We start from the raw sequence: 11,727 nt of genomic DNA on the forward strand, positions 1-11,727 counted from the left end.
GTTTGGAGAAAAACATAAAGTAAACTGATTCAGTATCTCTCAAGGTTGTCATGCATAGTTTTTATTTGATTCTAAAGGCTAAGAAAATCTAGAAAATCAAGTAATTTAGTTTAACCAAAATAAATAAAAATGTAAAAAGTAAACTGAAATGAGCTTTCGGTCTTAGGGCCCGTGCTGCCGTGCATGTGCCCATCCTCTTATTTTGGTTCTTATAAACATCATTTTAATTAATAGGGTAAACTACACCCATGGTCATTTTTGTTTACCTTAGGTTACATTTCAGTCACTTATGTTTGAAATGTTACGTTTTAGTCACTTACGTTATTGTGTTGTAACATTTTAGTCCTTGAGCCGTTAATTATCGTTAATGGTGTAATGGTAGTGACGTGCACGTTAAATTATCATTTCAAACAAAACTTGAGTTAAATTGTACAATTGGTCCCCATAATTTTTCGTTTTGAGCAATTTAATTCTTTTATGTTCTTTTAACTTTCTTTCTTTATTTTCCATTCTCTTCTGCTTCTCGCTCTGTTTTCCTACCTTCTTTATTTCTTTTAACATACCAGGAAGTCGAATTGGTAGTGAAGAAAGAAGCATGGTATGAGTTTATGGGTTTTGGTTATAGGGTTTTGGTTATAGGCAAATGATGATAGTCGACTTCCTACTTCTTTTTCAACGCCAATTCGACTTCCTAATATGTTAAAAGAAATGAGAAAGATATGAAAGCAGAGGAGAAACAAAAGAGAATGGAAAAAAGAAGAAAGTTTAAAGAACATAAAAGAAAAAAATTAAATTACTTAAAGCGAAAAAATATGGGGAATAATTGTATAATTTAACCTAAAATTTTGTTTGAAATGATGATTTAACGTACACGTCACCACGTTACACCATTAACGACGATTAACTAATTTCATTGACTAAAATGTTACAGCATGATAACGTAAATGACTAAAACGTAACATTTCAAACATAAGTGACTAAAACGTAACCTAAGGTAAACAAAAGTGACAATGGGTGTAGTTTACCCTAATTAATATTACTCTATAAGTACAATAATAAAAGGGAGATGAAAGAAGGTAGTTTAATTAGAGAGGAAGCATCATGCGGTGTCCTTTCCTTTTATTCATTTGTCCTTCTCAGGAAAAGGAAAATCAAGTGAGAAATTAAGCTGATTCTCCGTCTTATTTACAAACAGTTTATGATAGGGAAAGTGGTTGGTAATGGAGAGTCGATAGTAATAGTGATTGGAGAGGAAAAATAAGCGAGAGATGGAGAAGAAGGTTAGGGGGTTAAGACATTTAATGGTGACGGTATTCCTGTCAGGAATGGGAAACTTCATAGTAATTCCGGGCATCACGGATGTTACCATGTTCGCACTTTGCCCTGCTACCGATGAATGCTCCCTCGCCATTTACCTATCTGCTTTCCAACAAGCTGTACGTTCTCTTCTTCTTCTTCTTCTTCTTCTTCTTCTTCTTAACAAAATTACAACCCCTAAAAGCTTGTATAGGAAAATAATAATAACAGGTTCATCGTCCTATGTTCTTAACACAATCCCACAACTAGCTTTGTTGGTTTGGTTTTGGTATTGGAATCCCTGCAAAGCCACAACATGTTCCTTCAAAATCAAAATCCTCAAACCTTTTTTTCTTTTTTCCCCTTCACAACTAGTAGATTTTTAGTATTACGATTTTAGAAAAATCATCCACTTTTGCAAGCATGCATTACTTCACTATATTACATATTTACTAGGTAACTTCCTCTTTTAAATTTAAAAAAAAAAAATACTAAACTGTGGGTATTGAAACAAAACCCTTTTATCTACTAGAGATTCCGTCATATATGTATATTTGTGGAAATCACAAATTTTGAATTTAAATATTTGTTTAAAAATAACATACAATAAGTAATGAAACATAAGATTCAAATTAATAATGACAGCACATACGCAATATATACGAAATTAAAATAAAAATAATTTCAATCAAATACATTATTAATACTAAAATCCTATCGAGATACATACAAGTGTGGAAACCACGGATTTAGAACATAGATGTGTGTTTAAAAATAACATACAATATATAATGAAACTTAATGTTTGAAACTAATTAATCATAATAACACATGAAATATATACGATATTAAAATAAAAAATAGATTAAATTGTGAGTAAAACAAAATTTAAACACATAAATACATCAAATAAATAATGTTAAATGCACTGCAATTATTTATCATGGTTTTATCGACAATTGTGAGTTAGTGTCGAGTTGACTTGTGACAACAACTCAATTAACAACAATATTAATATATACAACTATTGGAGATAATAACTTGTATATATTAAATACAAATATATGAAATATATTAAAATAAAGTTGGAAGGCTTTTTTAAGATAGATTTTTAATAAAATATTAAATAAAAATTTCAAATGACATGCTATATTTATTTATTTTATATACATTATATAGAGTTTTACATAATTCATTTATGTATAGTATACATATACATACTATATATATTTGGTACAAAGTGTATATATATTAAAACACCTATGTTGTGAATATTATCAAATTCTAATAATGATTTTAAAAGTTTAAATGAAGAAAAGTCTTTGCTTGCATATCTCATTTTTCATCTACTATTATTTTCAAAAGATTGGAAAAATGGAAAATATAGTAATTAATATACATTAACGTTAAACCCGCTAGGTAGGTGGAAAATCTATGTTTTAGAGGTTAATACATATAAACAAAGCTTTTAAATTAGTAGTAAGTAAATCACGGTGGGATGGTAAGGATATTTCCTACTTTAATCAATGGTTGAAAGTTCGATCCTCATTCTGGGTATGGAGGAGTTTTAAAATTTATGACCAACATCTACCCTTTTAATGTGCCTACAAAATATGGAGAAACTAAAATAAAAAATAAAAATTTAATCAGTGGACTCGTTCCGTTAAATAACTTAAAAAATAAAAAGTAAATAAGCCCGGTTATATTTTTAGTTCTTTAATTTTAATTAAATATAAAAATATATTTGGTGAACCCCACACAAGTTACAATGTTAGCTTTTCCTTTTTCTTTTTAAAATATAATAGCATTTTTTAAATAACTAAATTTTAAAGGAAAAAAGAAATTATATATACATTTGTTTGACCTTAGTTGGTGAAACTAAAATTGAAATTTCAATATCTTCAAAGTTAATTTATGACAAGGTAGGGAAATTGTACACCTAGGAACCTTTTTCTTTATCACTACCTTAATTACCCAAGTGGTGGTAATGTAGGGTGCCTTTTCTTGAGTGATATTTTCTTGGAATTTAATGCTAAAGTTGTCCCTTCCAAGCAATACATGGGATGGGTTTGGATAGTTAACTCTACTTTTTATTTTTGTACTTCAATTCTCAATTTTTAGGTTTTAAATTTTAGGTTAATTGTTAATATTATTAAAATTATTATGTTAAATTTATTATTATTATTATTATATTATTATTTTTAATTATATAATTATTGAGTGAATATTTTTTTATTTCAAAATATCACATCAACGAATTTAATAAAAAGATTTTAACTAGATTAATAAGCGGGCTTAAATTTTAAAATATAAAAAATAAAAAATTAAAATTTTAAATTCTGCATTTGGGAACGGTAGATGACTGATTACAATTTTAACCTAATTCAAAATGTAGAAGCCATGCATCGCAATGGCGTGACATAGTGACATTTAGGAAAGACGGCAAAACCTAATTATGAGAGGGAAGCAACTTCCTATACAGTGCTGACAAACACAGTCATCTTTGTCCCTTGCACTTTTTAACTTTTTCAAACGAAGTTTCATGGCTGCAGAGTTCATAAGACGGTGCCAAAAAAATTAGGTATAACTATTTTTTTGGCCCTCTAACTTTATTAAAGAAGTCATTTTAGTCATAAATTTAATTTTTTGTCCATTTTAGTTCTTAAACTTGTATTTTTTTCAATTCACCTCAAAATGGATGGAAAAATTAAGATTTGTTAACTTTACTGACGTGACATACATATGGATTGCCATGTAGATGACACATCAATATTTAATTAATTTTTAAAATTTTAAAAAGTATTTTTATAATTTTTTAAAAATTAATTAAATGTTAACGTGTCATTCGCATGACAATTCATGTATATACAACATCAACAAAGTTAAAAAAGTTAAATTTTCGTTTATTTTGGTTTGATTTGATAAAAACATAAGTTTAAAAGTTAAAAAATAAAATAAATAAATAAAGAGATAAAATAAATAAATCATTATATTAAAAGGTTACAACCGAAATTCTACGCGCTAAAGCTGAGCTTCCTATATAATCTCCCGTTTGTTAACGGAAAAATAAAAATAAAATATATTTTTAAATATTTGAATTTTGTTCCATATTTTTAAATTAGTATTCAAGTTCCTTTTGTGTCCAAATTGATAATAGGTTCATCTTAACACCGTAAAAATAAGATGACATAAAATTAAGATTTAAAAACAAAATAAATATATTTAATTCACAATTAAATATTATTTAGGACTTGGAGCTAATTTTGGTATAAATTTAAAATTTAGTACATAGCAAAATTTTATTGATTTAAATTTTTTTAGATTTGATAAACTCAACATTTGGGTTTATCCAGTTTAAGATAACAAGGAAATCTTAGAAATATGGGTAAATTTTAGAAATTCTGGTATAATCTTAAATTTTTGATAAATTGTTAAAATTTTGATAACTACTTTTTTTTTTATAAATCGTTAAATGTTTTGGTAAATCATTAAAAGATTTTGCATTGTCTTAAAAAATTTTGGTATGTACTCATTTTTAATTTATACCAAAATTAGCTTCTATCCTAAATAATGTTTAATTACAAATTAAATATATTGTATGTTGTTTATTATATATCAATTTCTATGTCATCTTATTTCTCGTTGTTAAGAAAATGATATAAATATGCGACATAAACTAAATTCAATTACGGATTTGAACCGATATGAATTTGAAAATTAGAAGAAGATTCAAATACTTAAAAATATAATAAATTTTTTTTTCTTTTTCCATCAACGCTAAACAAGAGCTTATGATAGAATTTGAAGATAATATAAGCTTTGGGATGTACCAAAAAAACCCACACATTATCATCCATTTCCAACCTCAGTAAAATACAATGAAACTAATTAAGTGGTTGGTGGCATTGATTTACTTAAATGGATAATGATGCAGATGATAGGAGTAGGGACGGTATTGATGATTCCACTTATAGGAAATCTATCGGATGAGTATGGGAGAAAAGCACTACTCACATTGCCTATGACATTATCAATTATCCCCCTTGGTATGCTTCCAAAGCTTCTTTTCATTTCTGCTCCTCCCTCCTTTTCATCTAATTGGCTTATTGTTGAAAAGTTTTGATTTTAGGTTCTAATTACCTGCTCTTTCACATGGAAATTAAGTTGATTTGACAGATGCTTTTTTGCAGCTGTATTGGCATGCAGCAGAACAACCAATTACTATTACGCCTATTATGCAGTCAGGACTCTGACTGCCATGGTCTCTGAAGGCAGCATTAACTGCCTATCTCTTTCTTATTTGGTAACCTTCAACCCCCATTGTTACTTCTTTTATCTCTCTTCTGTCATTGATATGTAGTATGAGAATACATATCACATATTCAACTTTAAGTCTAGTTGACATAATTTTAGCATTACCTTTGGAGATTAATTGATTTAAACTTTTAATTGATGCTGAAGTTCTGGTATCTTTTGTTTGTAGGCAGACAATATATCAGATAGCGAACGAGCATCTGCATTTGGAATTCTGTCAGGAGTAAGCTCTGGTGCATTTGTGTGCGCAACCTTAGCAGCTCGTTTCCTCTCCACTGCTTCAACATTTCAGGTTCTTCCTTCACCCATCTTTACAACCTCTTACACGCTACCTTGCTCATTGTTGCATCTCAATCTTTTGCTACATTTGTTTTTTTTCTCTTTTTCAATCCTTTCAGGTTGCTACATTTGTATCAACGCTTGCTCTAGTGTACATGAGAATATTCCTTGAGGAAAGTAGACCTGATCAAGTTGATAGTATGATACAACCAATGTTGAAAGAAGGGGAAGATATCATTCAAAAGGATGGAAATGCACCTGGAAAGATGCCAGTATTCAAGAAAATTCCATCACTGGGGGATGTTATTTGCTTGCTAAAGAGCAGGTAATACTTGGGATTCATATTTTGATGGTGTATATTGTATGAAATCATGGCTGATAAAGTTGTAATTTCAGTCCATCATTTTCCCAAGCAGCAGTTGCAGCATTCTTCGCTAGTCTTGCGGAGGGTGGGATGATATCTTCTTCAATGGTATGTATGACTTCCTTATCAAGTGTGAAACTATGACTTTCGCCATATGATGTTCAAACAATTTAAAAGACTCTTACAATTACAGCCATCTGATAAAATTTTCTACCGTACAGTACTATTTAAAGGCTCGTTTCCACTTTAACAAGAATCAGTTTGCTGATCTGATGCTAATTGATGGAATTGCATCAACCATTTCTCAGGTAAATGTACATGGTATTATAATATTGTTGTTAATGAATCATTTTCTCATATGCTTCTGAATTTGCAGCTGTTCCTCATGCCCCGATTGGTATCTTCAATAGGAGATAGAAGGTTGCTTTCAGTAGGACTCTTAGTCACTTGTGTAAATGTAAGAGTTGTATACTCACCTTGTTCAACCTTTATTTGTGTACCCTTGTAAGCTGATGATGTTATTGTGACTTGATGTGTTTGGAAAACCAGTGTTGCTCAAACTCTACATTTTTGTTGACATTGGATATTACGATATAATCCTCCAAAATTGAATATGCCTAATCAGATACATATCCACATTTGACACTCACACTCGAGTACAGTAAAAGATGGTCTACTGATGAATTTTCACTTGGTGTGCATGCAGGCCATTCTTTACAGCGTAGCCTGGTCAGCTTGGGTAACATTTTTCACCAAAATTGATGGTTTCAGTTTTCTTTTATACTACTAGACTCAGCATTTACACCTCCTTTCAAGCTCAAATGACCTGATATCTAACTGCAGGTTCCATATGCAGCAACAACATTGTCTATTGTGATGGTCTTTGCACCACCATCTGTAAGTCCTTCACTTGTATATGTAACTGCCAGCTTTGGTTTTTTTGTATTAGCTTAAAGAGTATATGTTTGTTTGACTATGTATTGTAAACAGTTACGTAGTATTGCATCAAAACAATTTGGCCCCGGAGAACAGGTAAGTTGTAGCAAATTGATTCATCACTTCACTGCTATTTCAATCCTCTGAGTTCATTTGGACATTAATAACATATCAGGGGAAAGGTCAAGGATGCATCTCAGCCGTAAGTTCTTTGGCCAACATCATAGCTCCATTAATTTTTAGTCCTCTTACAGGTGTGTGTAAAGACAAGGTCATTAATTTTGTTCCCTTAAATATAGCTTTCATTGACCAATTTCTCTTCATCCAGCATTGTTCTTGTCTGAAGAGGCACCATTTCAATTTCCTGGGTTTAGTATTATGTGCATCGCCATCACATTGGTAATGGATATCCACTATTCCCTCATTTCTTCAAATAAATAGCCTTCGTTGATGATAACTTCATCAATTCATTATCTGTTGCTACCTAAATTTATTTACTTTTTTTTCTAACAGATGATTGCCTTCATCCAAAGTTTGAGGATGGGGAGTCATGTTTCAGCCGACACTGATAAAAACAATAGTAATTGCATCCAAGTTTAGTTAGGATTAGGAGAGCTTGATTCAACTACGTATCATCCATGTAATTTATCGTAACTAAAATTTAATATAAGAGGTACAACTTTGATTTTGTGCAGTATTATACATGAAATTTTGATTTGATTCGATTTGATTTTCACAAATCCCTAGCCCTAGCGCTCTTATTTATTCAACTCCATTTTATATTCACATATTGCATACATAAATAATTATATTTATTATGTGATTTTTTTATATAGATTTGATAAACTTTCAGTAGATTTTAACATATTTATTTATATTTATTTATTGTTATATTTTTTAATATTTTTATGTTTATATATTATAGGTATTTTTTTAAAATTTCCCAAATTTATTATAAAATACAATATGCCTGTAATGAAGTAGGGGTATCAATGTAGTACTATTAAAAGTGAACAATAAGTTCAATTTCCTGTCTAAAATTTCAAAATTAACAAACTTGTCTTTTAAACTTAAAAATAAAAACTTTAAATATATAATTTTATTATTTTATTTTAATTAAAATATGTTAGATTAACTTACAATTAAGTCATTTAATTTTGAATTTTAGATTAAAATAAAATTTATTATAATATTTTTTAGAAATTTAATAATTTATGAATTAAATGATAGTAAATAAAGAAATAATTATATATAATTAGTTTTTATCCTGTGCGATGGACTGGTTACTCATGTGTTTTATAAAATTTTATTATTTAAATTATGATGTATTAAATAAAATATTGATGAAACAATATTTAAATTTTTAAAAAAATTATGAATATAATTTATGAATTAATTATAATGAAGGAAATTTGAAAGATAAAATTGTTATAATAAAGCTTTAAATAATCTTTAATTTTAATAATAAAGTTTAAAATATTTTTATTTTTAAAATTTTAATTTTAATTTCAATATTATGATAAATATTATTTAAATTTTTTAATTAAATATTATTTACCTTTACGATAAATATTATATTATGTTTTATTTTTGAATTCTGAACTTTAAACTATGATTTTTAAGGATAAATAAAAATATATTATTTAAATTATTTTATAGAAAATTCAACTTTAATCTAATTATTAAAATTAATAAATAAATTAATGGAAAAGTAGCATAGTTAATAAATTAAGGTGCAAATATGATAAGTTTATAATATTCAGAATTTATTTATTTTAACTATTATCTTTTAAACAGTTAAATTATAATTATATATATATTTTAAAATGGTAAGAATTTTAAATAAATTGAGATATATAAAAATATAGAAAATGAGTCATTTGTTATAATTTTAAAAATAACTATTAAAGATGTCAACTATATAATCAAATTAACGAAATTATACTACAAATATAGTATTTTCAAATTAAAATTGAAATAGCATTAAATTTAAAATCCAAAATAAGGATTAAAATTAAAAATCTAATTACCTTAAAATATAATGAATTAATATTACAATTAAAATCCAAAAATTAGAACTAAAGCTATCTTAAATTTAAAATAAAAACAAAAGGTTAGAATTAAAACTAAAATAAATAATAGAAAATGACTTAAATATAAACATGTCAATAAAATAAGATATTACAATAAAAATATTTAAATGAAATAAGGACTTAATCATAACCATGTAAAATATAAAAGGACCTAAAATGAAATTAATCCAAATTAAAGAATTAAATAAATGTCCACTCCTACGTGTTCAACATTGACTGGCCCTTTAATGGCTTAATCATAACAATAAGTGAAGTCGCAACATTAAAATAGAAAAATTCACGGCGTCACTGACTGTTTGACAATATTATGATAAAAAAGTGTAATGTTGCAGCGTCGAAAAAAGAAAATCGCGATAGTTGAAACCATTTTTTTGAAAATAAAAAAAAATTTTAGGTTGTCGACTTTAAAAAATGAAAATTGGGAGTCGCCACCAATCTTTTATTAAGGTGTGATTGGGTCACCTAAAAAAACGACTTTGGTCTACGAATTTTAGAAAAACAGGTCCGGGAGTCGGTTACGTATGAAAAAGGATTAGCACCCTCATTACGCCCAAAAATTGGTACCTAAGCAATTAATTAATGTCTTAATGTCGAAAATTTGAAAAAATATAATCCTTAGCAAAAACTTAAAAACGTTGCGTATTAAGACCCTAATCATTTCAGAGAAAGAAAATGTCACACCCAATGCGTTAAGGCACGACATTCTAATTTCCTCAAAAATGAATTAGGCCAAAATACTCATACAATAAAAATTTAAAAGAATATCCATTTATTCAAGATTTAAGAAATCGCGGCCCAATACGTTAGAGCACAATTCCTCCAAAATCCCAAACTCGGAATATTTCCTTTATTATTTTTTAGAAAAAATCTTCATTTCGAAAAATCAATGCGTCACATCCAATACGTTAGGACACAACGTGTTGAATTCCCAATAATGAGTTCTTATTTTTTGATTAAAGAGAAATGCTCGATTGTTAGACTTAACGAAGAAAATCGGAACCCAATACATTAGGGCTCAATTTCCTTGAAAATCCTAAATACAAGCATTCTCTCAATTTTGAAAAGTTTGAAATCGAGTAAAAGATGATGTGATGCTACATTAAATATACAATGCAATAATAAATATTACAACGTCATAAAATAATATAAATAAATGAATAAATAAAATCAATATACATAATAAAAATAATCACATAAAAATATGAAATTAATGATAAAAAAATGCAAACATCAATTGATAAGAAAATAATTGAAATAAACAAAAAAGATGTATACATGTACACATAAAAATATATAGGTTTGAAATGATATCAAAATTGATTAAATAAATAAAACAAGTATATGTATAAACATGCGAAAAATATTAGTTTTTAAAAGGCATAAATATGTACATAAAAATAAGTATACATATATATAATAAATATAATTACATATGAAGATTTAAAAAAATAATTATATTATCAATTATAATTGATTTTAAGAAAAATATAAAAAATTATTAAATTGGATTGCAAGTAAAAAAAACTGGGGTAAATCTGCAAATAAATCAAGTCTGGAGGACTAAATTGAACGCGCGAATTACACAGAGGGGTTGGAAGGGCAATTTTCTCCTCTCCTCAAAACGACGCCGTTCACATTCGGATGAAATTGAAAATAGTAATAAGTAAAAGGGTAAATTAAGAAAATAAAAAAACTTAATTGTAAAAACATTAAAAAGCGGAGGGGCTAAAAGTGCAATTTACCCCTCCGCTCAAAAACACGCGGATCCTAGGCCGGGGCGGGTCAGATTCGGGTCGGCCTCCCCGAAATGACACCGTTTTGGGCGTCTGGAGGCCCTCCAAAACAGTACCGTTTTGGTACCGTATAAAACCTCCATTCTTTTGATTCGATTTTTGCTCTCTATATTGCGAAAGTAGTAGTTTTTTTATTTCTGATTTCGAAATCGGATCCCGTTATAGTATGTTCAAAGGCTTCTTATAACCATAATAATAAAATAAATAAAGGAACAGATTTCCTTCCGATTTGATTTTCTAATCTTTGATTCCATTTCCATTTTTGTGTTTGCAGGTGAAGATTGCGAAGATTCGGCTTGGCTCGGTTGCGGTGTTGTTGAAGATTAGAAACCCTAGGGTTTAATCATCTGTCTTGGGCCTCCGTATTTGGGCCTCTGTTTGTTTTGGTTTGGGCCTTGTGGCCCATTTTGTAACCGGACTGTTATTATTATATTTTTACCTGGTACGGGCCGGGCATAAATTGGTCATTACAGCTGCCCCTCTTTGCTCGTTGTCGTGTAACGGAAACGAAGCAAAGACTTTAAAACGCCTGATTTTGCCCGGTCTTGCTGGATCTTGGTACTCTTCTTCTTCAAGTAGCCTCATTCCTTCCTACTACATCCTCAGAGGTATAGGAACTAATGCTTCAAGCTACTTTACTGCAACTTTTATA

At 28.5% G+C, this 11,727-nt stretch overlaps 1 protein-coding gene across 2 annotated transcripts; it reads left to right on the forward strand.

The window, feature by feature from the left end:
• Nucleotides 1–1,078: 1,078 nt before the first annotated feature.
• Nucleotides 1,079–7,929, forward strand: LOC105762952 (uncharacterized). Of its 2 annotated transcripts, XM_012580943.2 has the most exons (14): nt 1,080–1,436; nt 5,231–5,342; nt 5,487–5,599; nt 5,780–5,902; nt 6,009–6,214; nt 6,286–6,361; nt 6,475–6,561; nt 6,630–6,710; nt 6,960–6,992; nt 7,097–7,150; nt 7,244–7,285; nt 7,365–7,443; nt 7,518–7,588; nt 7,703–7,929. In XM_012580943.2, exons 1-14 carry the CDS (start codon nt 1,269–1,271, stop codon nt 7,787–7,789), a joined length of 1,332 nt encoding a protein of 443 aa, XP_012436397.1. In that variant the 5' UTR covers nt 1,080–1,268; the 3' UTR covers nt 7,790–7,929. The 2 variants fall into 2 exon arrangements, with proteins under 2 accessions (XP_052480753.1, XP_012436397.1); XM_052624793.1 differs by lacking the exon at nt 7,244–7,285 and having other exon boundaries at nt 1,079–1,436.
• The last annotated feature ends 3,798 nt before the right edge of the window (nt 7,930–11,727 follow it).

This window comes from Gossypium raimondii, chromosome 12, assembly GCF_025698545.1.
Source record: "Gossypium raimondii isolate GPD5lz chromosome 12, ASM2569854v1, whole genome shotgun sequence".
NCBI lineage: Eukaryota > Viridiplantae > Streptophyta > Magnoliopsida > Malvales > Malvaceae > Gossypium > Gossypium raimondii.